Genomic DNA, 26,197 nt, shown 5'->3' with positions numbered 1-26,197 from the left:
TCAGAAGTATGTACACATCTCCCTGGATTGCAACAGCTTAGTCCTTGTTGTCAACCCAAGGAAGGCACCGTTCTCCACCCAGAAGAGTCTCTTATAAGATGCAAGCTGTTCACTTCCACACACAGCTGCTTCCTGCTGAAAACAGCCATTCCAGAGGTTAGTCTGTTCTCTATGATGATCTGAGAGATGAGGCAGAACAGAAGCAGCCAACAGACTCTTCAGCCCTTCAGACAAAAGGGCCTGTGTTGTGTTGAGTGGGTACAAAGACTCAGGGCGACACCCAAACCAGCTGTCTGCCCCATCTGAGTATGTTTGTAGGCCCGCTAGAAGAAGGCAGCTTTTGTAGGTTGCCATCGATGGGCTGTAGTCATTCTTCTCTCTTTTTAGTCTTCAGAGCTGTGGAAGAAAGCCACGAAAGCTCCTCAGGGCAGGGGAAGAACTATCAAGAATAGGCCCTGCGCTTGCAGCCTCTTCATTTCCTTTCATCCACAGAAAGAGGGTGGGGATCGGAGACCAAGGACAGAACAAGCTTTGTTACAGCACTGCTGGTTTAGCCATCTTAACACTCTGATGCTGATGTTCAAGGGCGGAGGAGCTCATTCTAGGCAAGCAGCTGTGTTAGTCAGCTGCAGCAAAAACAAACAGGGGTACCTGCAGAATCTTAAAGATGAAAAAGATTTTATTCTAGCATGAGCTTCTGTGGACTGCAGTCCGCTTTGTCGGATGCATCCTGGTGGGCACTCCTCACTAGACAAGCAGGCGTACTCACATAGTTATGAAGACTAAAATAAAAGTAAACAGCAGCTACAAAATGCAGAACATACCAAGATGTAATTATGTAAAAGTAACATGCAATTAAGGAAAACACAGAGGCCCTTGATAACAGCAATAATTGAACAGAGGATGTAGCTGCAGCCCAAAGGCCTGGTCTGTGCCACTTTTCAAATCAGGTTTATGCCCGTTATTTCCGGACTACATATTTTATTCACTTAATAGTCTGTAGCTAATTTACCAGCTTCCTCTTCCCATCAGGGCTATCTGTTCTAGTGTGTGTGGTGGGAAGGGGGACAGAAATCCACTTTTGTTCTGGTTTTAAATGGTTTTAAATGCACATGAACTGGGCACCACTCCAGTACACAGCTAAATATGCATGGGGTGCACAGAAATCCATAAAGAGAGAAAGAGAAACAACACTGAAAAGAACACTATAACATAGGCATAAGAGTCACAGGTATGTTAATTGATTTTAAGATGTGTGCATGTTTTGTGTTACCCACTGACTAGACTTCAAGCTGAGCTAAAAAAATAAAGGTTCCTTGGAAATAGACAAATATTACATTTTCTTCCAATCAGTTACTTTATTTTAAAGGGGTGAGGAACAACCTATAAAAAGTGCAGTAGATGATATCTCCAGACCTCACAGACTTTCATCCCCCATTCTTTCCCAGAGCTAGCCCATGAGGTCAGTCAACTCCCAAGTACTCCTTTGCATTTCAGAAAATCTAAGTCCTTCTGGTCTGTGAAGAAGATTTTGAATGCCCAGTGTCTCGTGGTCAAAGCTGGAGGAAGAAGAGCACCTGATTCATGTGTGATTCTGATTAGGCAAAAGGCTGAGGCTCAAAGCACACAGAAGGGCTGGGGAGGGGGAGAGAACCATCTGCTTCTGACACAGGAAACTAAGCAAGGATCAGGAGCCACAAAGGCATGCAAGTTATAATGCTGATATTACAAGAGGTAAACCAAAGGGCAAGGTTGGGGACAGCTGGAGACGATGCAGCTGATGGCAAGATTGGGGACAGCTGATGGCAGGGGTTGGGGACGGCCAGAGACGATGCAGAACAGAAACTCAAGATGAAAGAGACACATCAAGGCTGACATGTAGCAGAAAGACAGTGGTTGAAAGGCATATTGAAGGACTGCCAGTCAACAGCTGCCATTGTGACTTGGAGTTATTGGGGGCTCATTTAAGCATATGTTTATTAACTGTTCCGTTAAATGTCTTTGCCCATTTCAGTCCGCCCTGACCTGGATGGCCCAGGCTAGCCTGATCTCGTCAGATCTCAGAAGCTAAGCAGGGTCAGCTCTAGTTAGTATTTGGATGGGAGACCACCAAAGAAGTCCAGGGCTACTATACAGAGGAAGGCACTGGCAAACCACCTCTGTTAGTCTCTTGCCTTGAAAACCCCAAAAAGGGGTAGCCATGAGTCGGCTGCGACTTGAAGGCACTTTACACACATTTCAGTCCACAGTATCAATATCCATGAACCTAAGACTGAGTGCCTGTCTGTCTCTCCTCCACTGTAATAAGTTAAGAATCTTAATATTTTATTTAGTTAGTTATTCATACTCCACTTTCCCCTCAATGGGGACACAAAGTAGCCTACAACATAGTTCTTCCCTCCTTCACTTCATTACTACAACTGCAATCCTGTGATACAGCTAGACTAAGAATGACAGCCAGTGTGGGTATAGTGATTAAGGTGTCAGACTAGGACCTGGGAAACCCAGGTTCAAATCCCACTTGCGCCATGGAAGCTTTCTGGTTGACCTTGGGCCAGTCACACACTCTCAGCTCTGACCCTGGCTAGTATTTGGATGGGAGACCTCCAAAGAATCCCAAGGTCATGACTCGGAGACAGGCAATGGCAAACCAAACATCTCTTGCCTTGAAAACCCTGTGGGGTTGCCATGTAAGCTGTGACTTGATGGCAAAAAAGAAAAAGAGTTACCCAGCAAGCTTCCATGGCAGAGTTGGAATTTAAACCTGGGTCTCCCAGATCCTAGTTCAGCATTCGACTCACTGCACACTGGCCACACAAAGATACCTTTTAAACAGGCCAATTCTCATTAGACATTTTTTGCATGCCTCATCTAGCAGGAAAAGTGCACAGATATTATTTGCCATTTTTCTTATTTTTTAAAAATGCATACAAGTCTGAACCTGATTGTTCTCTGTAAGCTTCAAGCTGCCAGCCTGGGCCTTTTGCTTCAGAGTAGATCTGCTTGAAGGTAGACATTTCAGGCTGGGGTCTGCAGCACCAAGGTAAATAACCCAGGGCCTGATATACATTTTTTTGAAGGGGGGCAAGAGGACAAAATGACACCCCCCATATAGTGCATACATATTTTTCTGTATACATATGTATATAATTAACGTATATGATATACATATATGATCAACAACTATTTTAAATGATAGAATAAATAGTGTTGACCTCTACGAACTGTTAATGAATAATTACACTTTTACATTATCTTATCCATTGATTATCTTTGAATTCTTCCTAGAATCCCTTTTGTTGTCAGCAGCCAAGGGAGTTCATAGCCAGGCAGGTATGTTAGATGTTAGGGAGACAGGCTTCAATGAACTCAGAGGCATGATGAGAGTCACTCTATGGCAAGAATGCTGGAATGGGAAGGGGGAGGAGCAAGTGAAGGGGGGGCTCTCCTAGAAGAAGAGCTCTTGCAAGCTCAAGCCCTCAGTTTTCCAGTAAGGTGGAAATGTGGTAGAGAATTCACTATAATGGGGGAAATTTAAACAACGAAGGGAGCCCGCTACCCAAATAAAGAAAATAGATTCAAAGTCTTTATTCTAAAAAAAACTACAACAGTTATTGGTTAGCCAAGACAAGTGCCTGACAGCCAAAAGTATCCACAGTAGTTGCAAAGATTCAAAGTACAGTTTAGGCAATTATAGAAATTCTGACATCATAGTGACACAGAGACCAGTATATTTACATATAACCAATAACCATCAAGATAGGTATATCCCACCACATGCAGCCTTGTTTCAGCTCAGAAAAGAGCCAACTAAGGGGGGACATGATAGCGGTTTATAAAATTATGCACAGGGTGAGAAGCACACCAAGAGGAACACATTTCTTAAATCCAACTGTATCTGATTTTAATTGTACTGAATTCAAGCTGCCTGGAATTCAGAAAAGATGGGGTTGAAATTTTGAAATAAATACAAGTAGAAGCAGTTGCCATTGATCCAAGATCTACACATTAACTGGGACAGGACTACCAAGAACTAGACCTATTTAATGTACACAGGAGAACCATATGGTAAAGGTTTTCCTAGACTACACCACTACAGGCTGGGGGGAGGGGACAGAGGCTGCATGTTTGTATTTCATCCCATGGGAAAATAAAACTGCAAACAGAATAGCATGCCATTCAAATGGCTAGGCTGTACCATCCTCCCATATACATTAGGTGGAGTGAGGGGAAGCATTTAGTCCGGTCACTTCCAGACTTTTCACCCTCATTTTGCCAGTAGCAAACCCAATCTATATATCCTTCATGACTGCACATTCAAGGGAAAACTGGAAGTGGTGGTGAAGCTGATCAGTGATGGTGTATGGAAAGAAGATGACTGGATGTGGAGATGTACTCTGCTCCCACCCCCATGCCCCCCTTTTTCGTTCCAAGACTATTCAACAAACCATAAGTGGATAAAGAGCCAGAAAGGAAAACCCTGTCCAGGCCCACTTCCAAACCTGCTAGCCTTGCTTGGGGACTGAAAAAATTGTCAAAATGTTTGCCTTCCTAAATGAAGAGCAGGAGCTGAACACACAGATGGGTCTTCCTGGCTAAGATTCAGGAAATCAAGCTTCAGGTCTCAGCTCCTGCAGCGACTGTGGACAACTGTCCCCTGGGCAGGTGTCACACAAGGAACAATTCATGCATTTTTGGTCCCTTACCTTATGGTAAGTGTGGTACAGATACAGGTTTCATGTGTAAGACAGAGCTTTTCTGACATGCTTTTGATGGCTTGCTAGTGGAGGTCAAAGGTTACAATACGGTAATGGCTTGCGTTCTGCTTATTTGTATTGGATTTGCACAATGAGATTTTAGCTGGTTTTGAGGATGTAATCCACTCTGAGTCCCACTGATCATGATGGGAAGATTCCCAGTGATTTTAGCTGTGATCTAATTTGTCAATGTTATGCATCAGCTATTGCATGGGTGGGAAGGAAGCAGCATGTTATAGCCTGATCTCATCAGATATCAGAAGCTAAGCAGGGTTGGTACTTGGATGGGAGGCCACCAAGTAAGACAATGGCAAATCACCTCTGCTTCTCACTTACCTTGGGGTCCCTTGCTGGGATCACCATAAGTCAGTTGCAACTTGATGGCATATATGCACATGTGGTATGCGTGATGAACTCAGTGAATGGATTGCATGCAACTGCTTTGCTCACACAAAGTAACTCTCAAAGTAACTCTCAGAACTAACTTAAGGTTCCTCAATGCAAGAAAGTCAAATGCCTTGACCACCATATGTTTGGGAGCAAACACTGAAGATGAAGGTTATGAACAGAAAAAAGAAACAAGAAGGGTCACATCCTGGGGCCATGATAGGTTTGATGTCCCCAAATGAGAGCACAAGGTGGGTACACACATGATTTTTAAAATTTTAAATCAGTTTCTTTTTCAAAAATCCAATTCTATCATGTATCTTCAAAAAGAAAGGGCCTGGTTTAAAATGAAATCTGAATGCAAATATGCTAAAATACATACATGGGTGGAACCCCAGGCAAGTTAGTTATATGTAAATGTACACCAAAACAGTCAGTCATAGCTAACTAAAGTCCCACTGATTTAAGATTTCAGCGGGATTTAAACATAACAACTTCATCTTGACTGAGAGAAGTTATCAAAATGGTATCCATGACCCATTATCAAATTCACTGAGTTAAAACTTCATTTTCTATGTAAGTGAACAGCAGTAGAATTCTCTGCAGAATTGCTCCAGTCTAAGCTCCCTGATTATAAAATCAGTCCACCCAGGGAAGAAGCCTAGAAAGAGAAGCAGAGGCCCCATTTACACACCAAAACCAGATACACAAATCACATCAGGTTTAGCCATATGCAGTGAGGTCCTGAGAACCCCTTTTCCCTTGCAAAATACTCTCAGGAGAGGTAAAATTTGCAGCAGGGAGGGGAGTCCTTAACCTTCCCATGCCAGCTACTTTTCCTTAAAAATTTCGTCCCTCTGCGCCCCCCCCTGCTTTTATACTTGAGGTAAAAACAGATCCAGAATAGTGGTTGAAGCAGAAGCAGCTGGAAAAATTACTGGCAAGGGAAGGGTTAAGCACTTCCTCCTCCAATGCAAAGTATCCTCAGCCCTTGAGGGCTGTTTGGATTTCATGCCACACCACAGTAGATGAACAAAAAGTCCTTCCTGTTATACTGACTGAATTTGGGCAAGGCTGCATTCAGACAAGGGTTCCTTGATGGTACTAAACTGGGATTTCCAACTAGGGTAAACATAGTTTGTACTAAATGTGGCTTTCGGCAATATATGGATTTAATTTGCTGAATAACACCACACCTTGTAGTCATCAGGCCGCAGGGACCACAGATGTCCTCCCTTGCTGGGAAGTGAAAAGCAGGCACCCCTGGGATTATACACAAACTGGGATGTGTTACTTTCATCTGATAGACTAACTACAGTTTTTCCACCACCACAGTTGAAACAAACTATGGTTTAACAGGATGTCTAAATGTAGCCCAAGAGTAAGAATATCACCCTATATCAGGGGTCGGCAAACTCATTAGTCAAAAGAGCCAAATATCAACAGTACAACGACTGAGATTTCTTTTGAGAGCCAAATTTCTTAAACTTAAACTATATAGGTAGGTACACTGTTTATTAACTTAATAAACTTTAATTAAAGTTTTAAGTCTTAATTAAACTATAGGTACACTGAATAAAACTTGATATCATACTTAATAGTGACCTTATTTATTGATAACAATTTAATTGTAAGTCCCTGCCATTTCCCCCTCCCCGTCCGGAGTCCTCGTCTGGAGGCCTGGTCTACCGCCATAAAAGCCTATTGGTAGACCTGGCGGAGTCCCATTGGGAGGCCAGGTCTACCCATTGGCTTTCTTGGCAGTAGACCTGGCCTCCAGAGGCCCATAGAAGCCAATTGGTAGACCTGGCCTCTGAAGGGGGACTTTTTTCCCCTCCTCAGAATCCAGGTCTACCGCTAAGAAAGCCAGTGGGTAGACATGGCCTCCCAATGGGACTCAGCCGGAGGCCAGGTCTACCGCCCCGCCCAACAGCTGATAGGCGGGGGGGGCAGGAACCACCGAGCCGCCCGCCCAGCAATCGCGCGGCTAGAGGGGAGGGGAGCCTTTAGCCTCCCAACCATTGAGGGCAAGGGAAAGGGAGACCCACTCTCTCTCTCTCTCTCAGGCGCCGGCTCCGCAGCCCGGCTGCCGGCGCGAGCGGGCACAAGAGCAGGGGCTCCGAACCAAGTTCGGAGAGCCGCACTCAACGGGCCAAAGAGCCGCATGCGGCTCTGGAGCCGCAGTTTTGAGACCCCTGCCCTATATAAACCCACACGTCCTAAGAAAATATGAAACTCCCAGCACAAGCAAAAGATCTGTGGCCTTTCATTTTCAGGACTCTGTAATAGGCCAAGTCCACAGTTTGTATTAATTTTGGACCCTACCCAAGAACCTCCCAGGGCAGCAAGAGCCACAAGACACAAGTTGTGCCCCCACAACATTGCGCAAATATGTTACCCAGACAACAGAATGTCAGCATGCAAAAGCAGGATGTAGTCATTGTCATAACCCAGATAATTCAAAGATCTTCTTTTGAACTGGAAGATGCAGGTACGTTATTTTCCTAAGATGTATGTATGTACTAGGTCTGGTTAGCAGAAACCATGGGCATCTTTGCATCAGCTGGGATAGGCTAATTTTTAAGCGATCAACCACAAGATAAAGCACCTAGCTGAAAGGTATTTGAGAACCACAAGGAAGATGCCAGACTGGCTTATTTTTAGAAGCTCCCTTGTACTCCCTGCCCCAAATGTTACACCCACATATCTTAACTGTGTGGCTACAAAATGAGCAAAAGCAGCAGCATTTCCTATATAACAGAAAACATTGTGGAGAGCAAGTGGTGACTCAGACAGAAGCATTCCCCAAATACCGCTGCTGTTAGAACTGCTAAGGCACAGACTGTGGCACAGGCTGAGGGGCCCTTTTCCTGCACCCTCAAAGTCTTCCACTGCAGAGATTTTACCTTCACTCACACTTACAGATACCTAACAGGACCTAAATGGCTAGCTTTGCCAGATATCAGGCAAGAAAAAAGCCACTTGACTAGTCACCTATGGCTAATAAGGAATCACAGCCAGGTGACCAGCCAAAAAGTTTTTTATAAGCAAACAACCAACACAAGTATGCATAAATAGACTATCCGCTTGCAAAACCGCCAGATACCACGGCTTAAACTTCAAACATTTGGTTTTGGGGTGAACACACTCCAGTCCAGTGAAGTGTGTACAAAATAGATCAGTACAGTGCAAGATTCTCATTCTGCCTGCCTATGGCCCACTGGAAACATCAAATCCCCAGTCTTTAACCAAGTTTAAAAGACCAGGAACCCACCATGGTACCACTCCTTCCTCTAAGTCCCTCCCATCTCATACCTGAATTCCCCTCACCGTTCACCAGCGTTGAGGTTATGCCAGCATCAACCTTACCCAATGTTAATGCTGATCAGTGCCCCACTTAAGCAATGCTTGTGACACTGGCTACATACCTGAGTACAGCTATAACCCTCACCTGTGGTTAAGGCCATCAAAAAAAGAATGCAGAATCTGGTCATTTTAGACACTAAGAACTCAATCCCACAGTCTGCTCTTAACAATTGTTAGATATCAAAGACACTGCACCATACAATTGCGTACCAATCTATTGTGTACCATCAAAGTTTTCCACTGCAGACATTTTACCTGAGTACAGCTATAGTACCTGTACTCAGTACAGCTGAGTACAACTATAGTACCCAGACTAAATTAACCTTTTCAAATGCCACTGATTTTGCCTTCTATTCCAAACCTGAGATTACCAGTGAGTATTATAGCGACTCTGAGCCAAAGGAAACCTTAAGCAAATTCACACTGTAGAATCCTTCCTGGATTGTATTAATGCAGACTACAGGTGGAGGTACCATCCTTTTAAAACATTCCCCCACATTTTAAAAACCTCTCTCCATGGCAAAAACTACAACATGAAGGAGTAAGCCAAGTCAGAGGCTCTCTTTCTGATGTGACAGTTCTCTAGAGCAGAGAAATATTCAAGGCAAATATGATCTTGGGCTGTATCAACAGAAATATAGTGTCCAGATCACGCGAAGTGATGGTATCGCTTTGCTCTGCTCTGGTTAGACCTCACCTAAGAGTATTGTGTTCAGTTTTGGGCACCACAATTTAAGAAGGATGTAGACAAGCTGGAATGTGTCCAGAGGAGGGCAACAAAGACGGTGAGGGGTCTGGAGACCAAGTCCTATGAGGAAAGGTTGAAGGAGAAGAAGACTGAGAGGTGATATGATAACCATCTTCAAGTACTTGAAGGGCTGTCATATAGAGGATGGTGCCGAGTTGTGTTCTGTTGCCCCAGAAGGTTGGACCAGAACCAACAGGTTAAAATTAAATCAGAAGTTTCCCTCTAGCATTAGGAAGAATTTTCTAACATTTAGAGCAGTTCCTCAGTGGAACAGGCTTCCTCGGGAGGTGGAGGTTTTTAAGAAGAGGCTAGATGGCCATCGGTCAGCAATGCTGATTCTATGACCTTAGGCAGTTCATGAGAGGGAGGGCAACTTGGTCATCTTCTGGGCATGGAGTAGGGGCAACTGGGCGTGTGTGGGGGAGGTAGTTGTGAATTTCCTGCATTGTGCAGGCGGTTGGACTAGATGACCCTGGTGGTCCCTTCCAACTCTATGATTCTAAAGAGGAGCTCTCTCATACCCTTCCATCTTGTATGATTGTGCTGAATCCACAGGTAAGCCCAGTAGTTTAGCACAGATTAGTAAGCAGGGGACCTGAGAAGGGAACATGAGTTCTACTTCTCCCAGCACTTTGATGATTTCACTCCATTCAGATTCAGATGATGTATCCCAAAGCTGTTCAACTTCTGTTCCTGCATCTTTGGCAAACTTGTAATCTTTTAGTTTGGGCTAGATATTGTGGCTAAGGCTCTAATGGAGGTTGGGGGGACTTTCCATATTCTTAACATCCATTATTTAAAACCATGCTTGCAGACTTCTAAACCATTTGGATAAACTGTGAGAAATTTTTTTTTTTTTAAGCATTCAGCTCTTCATACCAGAAGCTGTTTGGAACAGTCTAATTGTCCACCAAATTTCTGCTAGCTGACAGACTTTCCCCCAAAATTAAAACTGGGGGCATACTTTACCTTTCACTGCTGAGGTGATATATTTTCAAAGACGGCCCGTGTGATGTAGTGGTTAGAGTGTCAGAGACCAAGGTACAAATCCCCACTCTGCTACGGAGGCTCACTGGGTGACCTTAGGCAAGTCACAAGGCACTCAGTCTAACCGACCTCACGCGGTTGTTGTGAGGATAAAATGGAGGAGAGGAGAACAAAGTAAGCTCTCTTGGGTCCCCATTGGGGATAAAGGCAGGGTGTAAATAAAGTAAATAAAGTGTAAAAAAGAATAAGCTGCCCTCAGAAAAGACCACCCTTATGTTTCTACATGAGTCATTGTTAAAAGCTTGGCTCCTGGTTGCAAGGAAGGAAACCTGTAATAGTGATTCACCCAGACACCTGACCAGCAGCCTTATTTTTTTTGGGAGGGGGGGAATTCTGCCTAGTTCTTTACATGGAAATGGATGGATCATTCAGTCACACTCAATGCAGAAATGTGGCAAAACTATTCAATAAAGGGTGATGAGAAGTGGACAGGTGAGGGAGTGGACTGAGCAGAGACCCTGCAGGGTTGTCTCCTTTACAGATGGGCGCTTTGGGCTCAATGAATTTATTTCACGTGACATGCTGCCAGTCTTCTTGGGGTGTGCCATTGGGGAATTACTGCTGTACTTTCTTGCAGTCTGCAGTTCAGTGGAATAACAACCATGTGCAGCCTGAGAGTAGGTCAGAGAGACACAATTCAGGCTCTACCTCAGTGAATTGTCCTGTAAAATCATGTTAACTGCAGCTCAGAGAAAAGATGCTGCCATCTCTGCAGAGAGGCTTGCTCCCCAGACAGAGAGCCCATGCCCAGGACTCTGAATACTTGGTCTGCTGCTCTTTGGTCTGCCTTTTGCTAAACCAGCAAGAATAACCAAAATCATGTTTAATCAAACAATGGACAAACTCTTTGAATGTCCTATTCAGAACAGGCTTACAGATAATGAGGGTTTTGCAGAAGATGGGTCATATATTGCACTGGGGTCTTTATCAGGGAAGACTGAGGTCACAGACTTTGTAACTAAGAGGCTGGAGATGAAGCAGCACAAGGTGGTGGGAGGGAGAAAGGAGCCAGGGGATTGTGGCAGTTTGTGGGTGATGCAGAAAATAGGCAGGGGAGGGGGTGCAACAGTACAGGAGTGGTACCTGAGCCATGCAGAAGAAGAAAGAGTGGTTGAGGGCACGTAAAAGTTGTTTGAAGGACAGGTGCAGAAGAAAAATGGGGGGGGCAATTTCAAAGCAAAACACATTTTCACCTAAACAAAACAGGAGTCTAGTGGCACCTAACAAACTGTCAAAGTTTATTCCAATGAATGCTTTCGGGAGTCAGCCCTCACTAGTTTAAAAAAATGCTGTCTCCAGCCCTAAGCACACTTAATTGGAAGCAAGCCATTGGGGGGACAGTGAGACTGGCTTCCAAACATGGACAGAATTGGACTGCAGACCACTGTTGCCCTGAAGTCAGGAAGGAAACAACTTACTCCTGGAGTAAAACTTTTTTTTTAATAGCCTGAGTGACTTGTTATTTCCAAATGATAGAACTACAGCCTGAAATACAAATCATGCCGGCCATGTGCAACTGTTTGAATTCTGGGAATTTCAGCACATACCAGTGCTATGACAAGCAAATGCAAAACTGTCCATGTATGGCATGCAGCGAAACAATCCTCACAGCTGTGCGCATGCAGACTGCGCACGTGCACACACGCGCACAAGTTTACAAATGCTAATAAACTGGCTCTTCTCTTTTGCAGCCATTGCATAGGGTTGTTTGTTTTTTAAGGAGATTTTAAAGGCTCTCATCTTAACCTGATACAAGCCAAGTAACCTCAGACACTCAAATACACTTTTCTAAAATTAAAAAAAGCTGTAATTATATTAAAGACATGTTTGTCACGCTGCACACCATCTCCGTTTTGACTGTCACGGTGCCATATGGAAGTTTATCTGCCTTCAGGGTTGGTTAAGTGAAGCAGGAAAGAAGGTGGGAGTTAAATTATCTTTATAATGAGTCTGTCCTGCTGACACTTGTTTGAAGGCTCTCTGGCCTTTACCATTGTTTCAATGCCCAAGATTGGGGGGGGGGGGGACTAAAACAGAGGGCTTCATGAAACATGAAATCACAAGCTCTCACACCTAGTCAAAGCATAGGGTTGCCAACTCCAGTTTGGGAAATTTCTGAAGATTTTGGGGGTGGATCTTAAGGGAAGGATAGGCACTTCAGTAGGGTGCAGGGCCCTCTAAAGCAGCCATTTTCCCCAGGGGAACAGATCTCTGTCATCTGGAGATGTGCTGTAATTCCGGGAGATCACCAGCCCCCACTTGGAGGCTGGCAACCCTAGTTACAGAGAGCCAGCGTGGTGCAGTGGTTAAGAGCAGTGGTTTGGAGCAGAGGACTCTGATCTGGAGACCTGGGCTTGATTCCCCACTCCTCCACATGAGTGGCGGAAGCTAATCTGATGAGTTTGATTTGTTTCCCACTCCTACATATAAAGCCAGCTGGGTAACCTTGAGCTAGTCACACTCTCTCAGCCTCACCTACCTCACAGGGTGTCTGTTATGGGGAGGGGAAGGGAAGGTGATTGTAAGCCGGTTTGATTCTTCCTTAAGTGGTACAGAAAGTTGGCATATAAAAACCAACGCTGCTGCTTCTTCTAATTTCAATGGTGTGTTAAAAAAAAATCTGTCCTACATACATGGAACATGGTCTTCCTGCCAAAAGCCTCATCTACAAACTCCCCCAAACATTCAGAGGACAAAATTCCAAACAAAGCTCCATTCAAGGCTGCATCATAATCAGCTAGCAATTTTGTTTCGGCTGTATTTCAGAGACACAGAACAATTCCTTTTAAAATGCCATATTTACCAATGAAATACAGAACAGTAAATTGCAAGCTCTCTCACACCAAGAAACAATTCTAACTCACAGCATCATATCCTTTGACCTCTCTTGCTGCTGCTGAGCAACCAAGGTAGTCAGTACACCGCTGTTATAAAGAGGGATCTCTCCTGTCCATTTGCTGCAGCAGCATCCGCAATAGCCCCTTTAAGAGTTTTGCTCCACACAAGCATCCAACTTTATCCCAAGGACAGACTAGTCAAGATTTCCACAGAAAGGAAGTTCTCTGTGTACAATGCACTAAATGTCCACCCCATCGGCAACAACACAAAGGCCTAAGGCAAAAAAGAGCTATTCATGGCCCCAACAGATTAAAACCTATAAATCCTCCCATTATGACTTCCATATTCTGTTCTGCTCTCCCATAGAAGGGAGGTCAGGCCACTGAACTTGAACTTGCAATGATGTTGCTATGTACCACAAGACTGGAATGTGGCAAGCCAATCATCAAAGCGTACTTGTCAGGAATGAATGTCCCCCCCACCCCAAAAAAGCTACAATGTAAAAATCTAGATAAGGCAAGAAACCAGCTAGTTAAGCTAACAACCTGAGATAGGAAGTTTCTGTTAGATGACTAGATAACATATTTTAGGGACTTTTTGTGAGGGTGTTTCAGGCCAGAACTATATGTTAGAGTGAATATGCAAATGCCACCAAAACCACCAACTACACTTTGAATTTACCTCTCCGCCTTCTGTAACCACAAGCGCTACTTATCCAAGACCTGACTCCAGCTTTCTGCATTCCCTACCCCATATCAGTGGCAGTTGATAGCAGGGTGAGAAACCGACATTGCCATGAAAGCAAGGTCAGAGAGATGTTTCCTTGTGATGCTACATTGGAAGAAACAGGAATTAAACCACGTGGTTGCTGATTTTGGTAACTGCATAGTATACAGTACCAGTTTTACTAATATTTTAGTTGCCAAGAGCCAGCACGCACTTCACCTGGCAAGTATCCAATACACTTGGGATAGCTAGGCAAGTAGGGTCAGCCTCCGGGTTAACTCCGGGCTTGCTTGCATCTAGTTAATCCAGACCTTGCAGCTTGCGTCCCTCTTTAAACAGAGGGGGAAAGTCCACATGTTCTGCTTGAGAGCAGGCACAGTGATCAGCTATCACACTACTCCAGGCAAGTGACAGGATAACTGACCTGCAACAGCAGCAGCTTTATGTATCAAAGTAATTAAGTGTCAGAAGCAACAAACTTGTGAAAAAAATAAAAAATGATGAACTCTGCTTAAATTAAGGCACCAAGAGTCTAACCAGAGACTCAGGATCTTTCCATATCTGCTGCAGCATGGCAGTTCTCATATCTGCAGCCATTTTGATACAAGGAGCTGGATTTAAAAACAAAACAAAATCTGGACAGGCTTATTTTGCACATGCCAAGTTTTTAGATGACCAAACTATTAATCTGCTTTTAGCAATGCCATCCTGTGTTTCCTTGGGGCATTCTGATCCTGAACGGCAGAAATGGTCTACTGCTGTTCTGCCACAATCAAACCAGTGCTATCCAGGCTGCCCAAAAGGATGCAATGCAAAGAATGCTGTGTTTCCCCTTGCTAAAGAAAACACCTGATACCAACAAAGATAGGGAGAATCACCATGGAAGAGTAGCATGCCTGCTGCTTTGCACCTTTTCCCTACCTATCTGTTAGGAGTTTCTTTCCACATAAAGTGAACACATCCCAGAGAGGGCAGAGAGAAGCGAAGTAAGGATTCTATGACCTTATGCAGTTCATGAGAGGGAGGGGATCTTGGGCATCTTCTGGGCATGGAGCAGGGGTCGCTGGGGTGTGTGGGGGGGAGGTAGTTGTGAAATTCCTGCATTGTGCAGGGGTTGGACTAGATGACTCTGGTGGTCCCTTCCAACTCTATGATTCTATGAATAAGGTAAGAAATGCAAAAGATGACTCCAAGACTAGGAGAGCTGGTGGGGAAGAAGCAGTCTCCAGGAAAGAATTCCACGCATGTGGGGAAGACATTGCAAAGAGAAAAGGAAAGGAAGTAAAGGCAGGGAGATAAAATAAAATACATTAAAAACTTAAAAACCAAGATTTATGTGTTTTATCTATGCTGTAAGGAGCCTTGAGCTGTGCAAGGAAGAAAGGCAGCTAATAAATGTTTTAAATAAATAAATGGAATTTCAACAGAGAAGATGGGGTTTTGTAAAGCAGAAGAGGGAAGCACAGTATAACGTTATGAATAAAGGAGAAGGTAGAAGCTTTGGACAGGGGTGGAAGATGGGAACACCAAGCAGGAATTATTAATACCTACTCGTCATATGCAAATGCTAAATTAAGCAATTGCCATTCAAGAAGCAATTGCTGTTCTGTGTGTTTTTCCAGCAAGATCAAACTGTCTTATTCCATACTTTTCTCCCTACATGTAAAGCAGAAATATAGAAGTTTACTAGTTGATAGATCCAAGCTCCCATGCTATATGAGACAGATGAAGGGATAATATGGGGGGGGGGGGAAACGTCCCAGATGTAAGGCTTCAGAGTTCCTTATTTTATAAGCCAACTTGCTTCTGTTTATATGATGAAGACAAGTATACAGTAAATAAAGACATGATAAGCATATACAGCACTTGTATAGCATCCAGATTACTTCAGGTACATTATCTTGATGTAATCATTACAACAAGCCTGTAAGGTTGGCCAGTAGCATCCCCATGTCGCAAGCTGAGAGATAGCAGCTAGTCTCCTTATCACACCAAAAGGGAGAGGGTGGGAAAGAAGGCAAAAGCTTGGAGTTCATCCATTCCTGGGTCAAGCTCTAGCATACTTTTCCCAATCAGAACAGAAACCCACAAGGACAGGAATAGTGGGACTTGGGTCAAGAGGAAAGAATGCCATGGTGTAAACTGAAGACCACTTCACAAGTTGGGACAGCTTTGGAAACAGCTGATCGCTTGTGGAAAGTCAAAACTGTCATCCAGGCTTGGAAGCTTTACAGTCAGCCCTTTATTGTTCTTTAAGGGAACAAGCCCTTAAAACTATTATCGAGGCAGGCAGTATAACAGACATTTGTGTGCCAGAAACCTCTGAAGGCGTCTCTGCACGGCTGCATTAAAACACAAGTCACATTATCCTCAAGTACATCATACGTGCTGGGAGAGTTTCCTTTTTTCCTCCCTCACCATTCTGAATTCAAAGAGGAGAGGGAGCAGAAATCCACACAAGAAGCCACGCCTATGGAAAGACCCCCTCCCTCTTAAATATCCAGCCTGATGAAGAGTTCTGGAGCATTCAAAAGCTTGCTTCACTGTGTTATTTTGGTCGGTCCTGACATGGGGGTTACCACACTTTGTATTCCCAGAGATGTATTAAGAGTTTGAAAACGTTATAAAAAACATTGCTTTAAAAGGGTTTCTGGATACCACGGCTTATAAATGGTTGGAAGACGTCTTCACAGCTAAAGGGGCCAAACAAAGTGCGAACAGTATTTTTTATAACGCTTTCAAACTCTTAATACATCGCTGGGAATACAAGTGCGGTAACCCCCATAGGCTGCTACCACACTAGGTATTCCCAGCGATGTATTAAGAGTTTGAAAATGTTATAAAAAACATCGCTTTAAAAGGGGTTTTGGATGCCACGGCTAAAAAATGGTTGGAAGACGTCTTCACAGCTAAAGGGGCCAAACAAAGTGCGAACAGTATTTTTCATAACATTTTCAAACTGTTAATACATCGCTGGGAATACCTAGTGCGCTAACAGCCAATAAGAGAGGCATTCCAGGGCATTCCGTGCCAGCGAAAAGGCGCTCGCACAGTCACTTTAAGCGCATTTATTTAGAAGGGCTTAGACTACAGCAACTGTGCTACTCATCAGTTTTTTTTGGGGGGGGGCCGCGCGCGGCGGAAGTGGGGCGCCCTTCTTACCCACGCGGGCAGGTCGCTCTTGCCCAGGCTTCGGCCCAGCCCTCCGCTGCTCACCGCCCCTTCTTCGTCACTCAGCAGCAGCCCGGCCATCCGCAGCGAGCGCTCCTTGCCCAGGCGCCGGCCCTTCCAGCCCATGTAGAGAGCCACCCCGGCCACCACAAAGCCCAGGCTGAGCCCCGCCCGGCCCGCCAGGTACACGGGCAGCAGCCAGAGCAGGCGCCGCCCCACCGCGCCCAGCACCGCCAGGGCTTCTGCCGAGCCGACGCCCCCCAGCCCGCGCGAGCCCGAAGGGGGGGCCGCCGGGCCAGGATCGGCCGCTGCAGCTGCCTGCTCCGAGCCGGCCTCCATGGCGCGCGCGCGAAAACGTCCGGCCAGCGGAGAGCGCCGCGGTCTCTGCGGCGGCGGCGGTGGCGGCGGCTGCAGTCATGGAACGGGACGGCGAGGCAGGGCGGGAGCAACGTCTCCACCCGCCGGCTGATTGGACGGCGACGTGGAAGCCCCGCCTCCCCGTCCTCGGATTGAGCAAAGGCTCGAGGAGGAGGGTCTAGAACGCCCCTGACGTCTGGCCCTTCCCGTTCTGATTGGTCCGTCAGGCTTCCAAGAGTAGGATACTAGGCAACGACGAAAGCCTCTCGCCCGCTCTCTTCCGTTGGATGAGTGTAGTTTTGCAGCTATTCTGGTGGGCGGGGCCACGTGTGAAAACAGCGCCCCTCCTCGTTCTTCCGCTGCCCCGTTAGATATTTGGTGGGTGGGAAGAGAGGCGTCGCGGCCCCTGCGTGACTTCTGCGTGCTTATTGCTTGCCTGTTTGAGCGGGTGTCTGGTTTTTTGTCTGTCCTGGAACGTGTTACACCAGAACGAAGAATAAAATGTCACTGGTCATGTGAAGAGTGCATTTCCCACACGACTGAAGCGGGTATCCGCAGCCATCCGCCTTGTTTCATTTTATCAGTGGAGCAGGGAGAAGCCGCTTCTTGTTAGCGATGAGGCCTCGGTGTTTCATTTTCTTGAACGACGACTCCGGAGGGAAGGAAGGTTTGGAATTTTGTCCTAGTTGAGACGAAGCAATGGCTGAACAGATCATTGAGTTTTCCTCGACGCCGCACATGTTTGCACAAAATGAATTTGTTTAACGTCCACTTAAATAAAATCTCAGTAGAGGATCTGCTTATAAAGTATCATAAACAGAAGACCAGTGACACCTTAAAGACTAAAATAATTGGTTCTTGTAGGTTATCCGGGCTGTGTAACCGTGGTCTTGGAATTTTCTTTCCTGACGTTTCGCCAGCAACTGTGGCAGGCATCTTCAGAGGAGTAACACTGAAGGACAGTGTTACTACTCTGAGAGAGACACTGTCCTTCAGTGTTACTCCTCTGAAGATGCCTGCCACAGTTGCTGGCGAAACGTCAGGAAAGAAAATTCCAAGACCACGGTTACACAGCCCGGATAACCTACAAGAACCAATGAACTTTGACCGTGAAAGCCTTCGACAATACTAAAATAATTGTTCCAGAATAAGTTTTTGTGAGCCACAGTTCACTTCATCATTGTATTTCATAATTTGAGCTCTGGCTCACACAAAAAACTTGTGCTGGAATAGTTTGTTATTTTGCACTCCTGTTTTATTTTGTTACAACTAGATATTCTATTTTATTACATTTAACCCTCTGGAAACATGGAAACATATTCGCTAATTCGAAACCACATGTTTCCAGGACTAAGCCCCATGTGTTGGCACTGTAGACAATCTAAGGGTTGGTTCTCCCACATGTGGTGGGAATGCCCAGAGGTTAGGGTTTTTGGAGACAAATACTAGAAATTAAAAGGAGAAAATGTAAAGTATCTTTAACCATAGATTTTAACCTGATGTTAATGAGCACAACATGGAACTCGGGGGTAAACAAGAGGGATCAGGCCATATTCAAGGCTATGTTATTAGCAAGCAAAGCAGTAATAGCTCTGGGTTGGAAGGATAAAAGTAAATGGACTATAGAAATCTGGCACAACTATTTGTTTGAATTTATACAGTTGGATATCGTCGAGATGATGAGCCAGAAGACTTCATGGGAAGACAAGAGCAGGGAAATCACGAGTAGATGGAAGACCTATTTAGAGTGGATATCAACGGAAGGAAGAAAAGACATTCGGTGGAAGATCCAGACTTTGTGCCCGTGGCTGGGGTTAAGAGACTAAAAAAATACAAGGAGAAGGAGTGGGGTTAGAGAGGGGGATGGGAGGGATGGAAGGGAATGAGAAAAGTACGTTATACAAACAATGTATGTAGAATAAGAAATATATATTTGAAATTTGTATAAAAAGAAACAATAATAATAAAAAAAATTTTAACCCTCTGGACTCTTTCGAAGGCCTTTTCACCTGACTTACCTCTTGTTCATTTTAACCAATAGCCAGTCATTCATTTCTCATACTACCATTACAACACACACACACATCCTTCTCGAGGCATGAAATATTCCATAGTCCAATATATCTATTGAGCCTTTGAAATATGCCTTTGTTTACTTGACAATTTTCAATAAGATTTGAATAAAAAAACACATTGGTTCTTAAAAAGACCTCTAAATTACCCCAAAATGACTCAAATTAGTGAGCCTTTCTTTCTAAACTTGTTAGGAACTCCATGATTTTGATTGGGTCCTGACTGACTGAGACTTAATGGTTTGATTTAAAGCATATTTCCATGAGTAAATATTATTTTAAATGCCTCACAATCATCATTGGCTAACAATATTCTAATCCTGTCTGGCTACATTCCTGTTCATTGACTCTGTGCTCCTTATTGTCACAGTAGTCTATACCAATAATCTCCTCCCAAGACAAAGATGGTATAACCACAACTTTCATATAATAAATGTTTTATGTTCTACTCTTGAAAATGCTCTCATCCATTGTGGGTTCCATAGGCCTACTGCAAGCTCAAAGGCTATGAAATTACAATAATATGGCAACAATTTAACACTTACCAGGCAAGCAGAGCTCATATTGTCCTATTTGCCACACTGGCAACATTTCCCCCTTTCCCAGTACTCCCACACCTGCTTTTCCATTTGTCTCCTGTCACACTTGTCACACCTGGTACACCCACACATAAATTCTCAGTGCTGGAGAATTTGAATCCTTGAAGCAATATGTTGTAGATATCAAAGCCACTCCTAACCTTCAGCAAGGATTCCTAGCACACATTCTGGTTTTCAGGACAGATATTAATTTAAAGCAGGGCCTGCAGCCACATAAATCAGTAATAAACAGGATATCTGAGTATATGAAGAATTACTATCCCTTACTAGTAAGTAAATACAAGCAGGCCATAAACAAGCACTTCTTCCCAGTTACCATTACCTTTTCATACTTTAATATCTCCACCATGGGAGAATGAAACTTTTTTGCCCCTGGCAAAGTCTATTTTGTTTGCCAGTTACCTCATGCAGCCTCAGGGCTAACTTTTCCCATAATTAGTGGCCTTTTCACCATTCAAACGTGTGTGTTTCCTTGGATCCGAGACACCCACCCCTTACTTGCATATAAGGTCCTTTTCCTTCCAAGAGACTCTAGCCATTTCTCTGCTGTTCAGAACTGCTGTAATTTGGACGTTGCATTCTTTTAACTGATAAACATCACCCTCAACCCAGGGCCGTCTTAACAGCATTATGGGCCCCTGGGCAAACTAGTGTGCTGGGGCCCCTACGACAACCACTCACAGGAATAAAAAGTAAATGGTCGACAATATTAAACATATATTTATTTTATTGGCACTTCAATAAAACCGGTGTTAAAACATTAAAAACATTCTGTACAGCAGCATCTAATCAACATGATAAACATTTGAACACAATAATACTCAGTAAGCCACACAGATTAGAGTATGGAATTACTACAAACTTCTTTTTTTAATAACTTTTTATTAATTTTTATTAATTTTTATAACACAAAACAAACAAATACAATAAAATTAACATAAAAATACAAAAAGAAAATACAAAAGAGTATCTTTATATACTAATTATTACATTCATGAGTACTAAATTATAAAATCCAAAAAGATACCCCTTGACCCTCCACCCACTTTAAAAAGTGACCCTTCACCTGACTTCCGAAGAAGTGTCTAAACAGTTTTTATAATGATACTTATTAACAAAATAATATAAAGTTGTTAAAACTAGTTTCTATAACTCGCTAAGTAATAATATAAAATCCATTTTTGCCAATTTATCCCAATATGAGGCGGCCTTAAGCCATGTTTTTTTTAATTCTTCCATGTCCTTTCCATGTAGGAATTCCGTTAATTTGGCCATCCTCATATACATCCATAATTTCTCCAGTCAGCAATTAAAGGTTTATTCACTTGCTTCCAAACTTTAGCTATCACAATTCTTGCAGCAGCAAAACTATATTGGCAGATAACCCCGTCATTATTACTCATATTTTTGGTGGAATTCCTAATAAACAAAATACCGGCTTCCTTTTTACTCTACCATTAATCAAATTATTAGTTTCCCTAAGTACTTTTTTCCAAAAACTTTTAATTTTTTTACATAACCACCATACGTGCATATATGTACCTCTTTCCTTTCCACATTTCCAACATAATCCCGTGTCTCCTCTATTCATTTTAGATATCAGCACAGGGGTTATATGCCATCTGTAAAACATTTTATATAGGTTTTCTCTAATTTCATTGGTTATTGTAAATTTAAATTCTCTCTTCCATAAATTTTCCCATAGTTCCAATTCAATATTAAATCCTAACTCCTTAATCCATTTTATCATAACTGGTTTAATTCTTTCTTGTTCTAAATTAGTTTCAATTAATAATTTATACATTCTTCCTACCAGTCCTTTATTTCCTTTTATTAATATTTTCTCCAATTCAGATTTATTTTTATTAAATCCAAGCTGATTATCTTTATTAAATATATCTTTTAACCTATAATACAAAAACCAATCCTTTATATCAAGTTCTTCTCTACTTTTTAGAACCCATTTTCCCTCTTTCCATTCAATAGGTTTTCTATATATAACCATTTCTAAATTTAAATGTATTCCACTTCTCATATGAGCTTCTACTGGATTAACCCATCCCGGGGTCTTATCTTCCAAAATCCTTCTATATTTTTTCCAAATCTGAAATAATCCAACTCTAACAATATGAATATTAAACTGTTTATTTACCTTTTCCTTATCATACCATAAGTATGCGTGCCATCCAAAACGTCAATTATAACCCTCTAATTCTAATATTTTAGTATTCTCGTAACATAATCCAAGTCTTTAACCAAGCAAAACAGGATGCCTCATAATACATTTTTAAATCTGGTAACCCTAAGCCTCCTGTTTCCCTTAATTGAATCAAATTATTATATGCTATTCTATGTTTTTCTTTACCCCACAAAAATTTTAGAATATCTTTTTTCCAAATTTTAAATATTTTGGTTCCTTTTATAATTGGTAAATTTTGAAATAAAAAAAGCATCTTGGGTAAAACCATCATTTTAATTACTGAAATTCTACCCCATAATGATAAAGGTATTTTCCCCCAATTTTTCAAATCTACGGTAATTTGCTGCCAAATTTTTATATAATTATTTTTAAATAAATTAAAATTATTTTAAGTTAACCAAATACCCAAGTATTTTATTTTATGTTCAATAGTAAAACCTGTACATTTTGATAGTTCTTGCTGCTGCAAAAGTGTCATATTCTTAACCAATATTTTCGTTTTATTTTTGTTTATTTTAAAACCCGCAAGCTTTCCATAAACCTCAACCATTTTGTTCCATTCTACAATTTGACTAATAGGGTTAGTTAAAAAACAAACTAAATCATCCGCATAAGCTTTAACCTTAAAATGATTTCTTCCAATTTTACAACCTATAATATCTATATTATTTCTAATCTTTCTCAATAAATCTTCTAACGTTATAATAAACAATAAAGGTGAAAGAGGACAGCCTTGTCTAGTACCCTTATGAATTTCAAATTGTGAGGTTAAATTCCCATTGATCAACAACCTAGCCGTTTGATAAGTATAAATATTTCCAATAGCTAATTGAATTTTTCCCCAAAATCCATGTATTCTAATACTTTTTTCATAAATTTCCATTTTACATTATCAAACGCATTTTCTGCATCCAAACATAGCATTGCAAAAGGTGTAGTACTAAATTCTGCATATTCTATAAGATCTAATACTACTCTAACATTTTGACTAATCAATCTTCCTGGAAGAAAACCTGCCTGATCTTCATGTATAACCTGATTCAATACAATTTTCAATCTATTTGCTAAAATAGCTACAAAAAGTTTATAATCATTATTCAGTAATGAAATTGGTCTATAATTTTTAACAACCAGTAAATCTGAATTTTGTTTAGGAATTAATACTATGTTTGCTTGCTTCCAGGTATTTGGGATGGATCCATTCTGCAAACAACGGTTCATTACTTTTAATAAATATGGAGATAATTGTTCTATAAAATTTTTGAAATAAAATGCTGTAAATCCATCTTCGCCTGGTGATTTATTTAATTTACTTTTACCTATTACTGCTTTTAATTCCTCCATAGTTATATTAGAATCTAATAAATCTTTATGTTCTTAGTTTCTTCCTTGAGAAACTGTGGTTCACAGATCCGTCTTGCACGGTCTAATCATCTAAATCACGCACTGCTAGCAAACGGCTATTCCAAGAATGAAATCAGAAGGGCCATTAAACCAAACAAAAATCAGAAAACTCAGGAAAAACAGTCTCCCATGGGAAAGGTATTCTTGCCATTTATTAAAGGAGTCATTGATAGGATGGAGAAACTTTTGAAAAAACATAACCTACAAACAGTGTTTAAACCCACCATGAAAATACAACAAATGCTACGATCAGCAAAAGACAAAAGAGACCCCCTCACGTCTGCAGGAGTATATCGTATACCTTGCAGCTGTGGACAAGTTTACATCGGGACAACAAAACGCAGCATACAAACAAGGATAAAAGAACATGAAAGATACTGCAGACTGGGCCAACCTGAGAAATCAGCAGTGGCTGAACATGGACTGACACAAACAGGACACAGGGTCTTATTCCAAGACACTGAAAGACTGGACAATTCTACCAACTATTTTGTCAGATTGCACAGAGAAGCCATTGAAATTCATAAACATCAGCACAACTTTAACGGAAAAGAAGAGAGTTTAAGAATGAATAAGGCTTGGCTTCCTGTCTTGAAAACCTTTCGGTACGGGTTTCAATATTCACTGACTTGACAAGAGGCAACAAGTTGAAAGAGCATAAACCATAATCAATCACACTACAGCCTCTTGTAGATATAAAGGTGGAGTTTGTTGAAGAAGGGAATTGTGGTAGTCCATTTAGAGTTATTAAGCAATGAGTCACACAGAACTTTATCAGTCTAACTCTAGCCTTATTATATATTTTATCAGTAGAGTAATGAGGCAAACTTAATTGGGGAGGTAACAAGTCTTCCCCATCAAAACCCATAGAGGTTGACCATTCCTGCTGGTTTGACCCAATTCGAGCATTTAAATCTCCCAATAAAACAATTTGAGCCAATGGACGATTTTGAGAAATTTTAAAAGTAAATTTAGAGAGGTTGGACCACATAGTGTCCAAGTCCTTAATATTATTAGAGGGTGGCAGATAGGTATTAATCATAATAAGGCTCAGAGTAGGAGAGGAGAGTAATATTGCTTGAGCAAAACAATCACAATTTCCCAAAAAAGGTTTGCTTAAAGAAGCTATTGTTCCTGATCAAACTAGCTAGGCCGCATTTTGGGCAACCCATTGAGGACACTTTATAGGCTGGGAGGAGAAAAGTTTGGAAACCATTTATGCTCAAGTCAGTAGCTTCCCAAGTTTCCTGTAGGAATATACCATCAAACCCTTTAAGAAAATTAATAAAATCAGTATCCTGTCTTTTGTTATTCCACCCAGCAATATTCCATGATAACAAATTAAAAGCTCTGTTATTACAGTCTGGAGACCATGGATAAACAAATACACCATTTTAAAATGTTTGTTGAGTGCAAATTATCTTCTTATCAGTCTTTACCAAAATGTGGGCCCTTTTGCAGTAAAAGATTGTGGGATGGAACCTGTGATCTGTCAGTGCAAATCAGTGACAATTGCCAGTCCTCCAGGCATTCTCCCCTTACTCAGCAGCCATTTCTGACCCCAGGTTAATTCCAGGATCTCAATCCAGCTGCTAGTACACTAAGTTTCTGTCAGAAATATGATGGTGCCCCTTTACTGGCAGAGGCCCCCAGCCTCTATTTCAAGGCCCCCAGCTAATTCTAAAGGGAAGGAGGGACTCCAGGGCCATTTCCAACATTAATTAAAGTTGGATTTGTAAATCATCCCATGGCTGAAGCTTAGGAAAAGTAACCATGTATTATCTTCTATGTTTCTCTTTTTTAACCAATTCCAAACCTGGCCCCCAGGTGCAGATAAAAAAATTCTGCAGTGGTGCCAGTATGGATTGGAAAAAATGGGTAGCTGAAGCTTGTCATAGCATAGAGGTAAATAATATCACCTGGTAAATAACAGCCCATTAAGCATCTACTAAAGGGATATGACACTTATCTGAGGCTGATTATCAACCTTACACCCCCCCCACACACAGAGGTAGCCCGCCATGTAGGAACTCCCCCACAAGGTAGAGAGAGGAGCTGCAGACCCTGCCTGAGCACCATGGAAGGGTCCGGAAACATGTGATGTTAAAGACCTCAAACTGAGACCCTGGAGAGCTGCTGCCAGTCTTAGACAATACTGATCTTGATGGACTAAGGGTCTGACTCAGTATAAGGCAGCTTTATGTGTGTTCATATGCAAACCTCTGGAACCCACTTGCTCTTTGCTGCTAGTCCATCCTGGTCTTGTGCCTTTCTACTCTTTGCAGGCATACATCCAAGAAGAGATCAGGATGGATTCTATTCACAGTACAGTGCCAACCATCTGCCAAGGCTGCAACATGGCCAATCGCCTCCGTGAACATTACACCTCCAGCTGCACTACTGTGGGGTTGCCAGCTCTCTTGGTTCAGCCTAGCTCATTCACCATTGTGAATTGTCTAACAGTTGGTAGACCAGCACAGCTCGCCACATTATGGGCATGTTATGATAAGGACAACTCTATCTGT

General features: G+C 42.4%; 1 protein-coding gene across 1 annotated transcript in view; it reads right to left on the bottom strand.

The window, feature by feature from the left end:
- Window positions 1-17,458, bottom strand: part of ESYT1 (extended synaptotagmin 1) — a 59,458-nt gene extending 42,000 nt beyond the window's left edge. Inside the window, 2 exon segments of the mRNA XM_056862605.1 lie at window positions 17,032-17,388; window positions 17,390-17,458. Coding sequence (XP_056718583.1) covers window positions 17,032-17,388; window positions 17,390-17,458 — 426 coding nt within the window.
- Window positions 17,459-26,197: the final 8,739 nt, after the last annotated feature.

Source organism: Euleptes europaea, chromosome 1, assembly GCF_029931775.1.
Source record: "Euleptes europaea isolate rEulEur1 chromosome 1, rEulEur1.hap1, whole genome shotgun sequence".
In the NCBI taxonomy this organism is placed as follows: domain Eukaryota; kingdom Metazoa; phylum Chordata; class Lepidosauria; order Squamata; family Sphaerodactylidae; genus Euleptes; species Euleptes europaea.
This window is presented reverse-complemented; position numbering and strand designations above follow the sequence as displayed.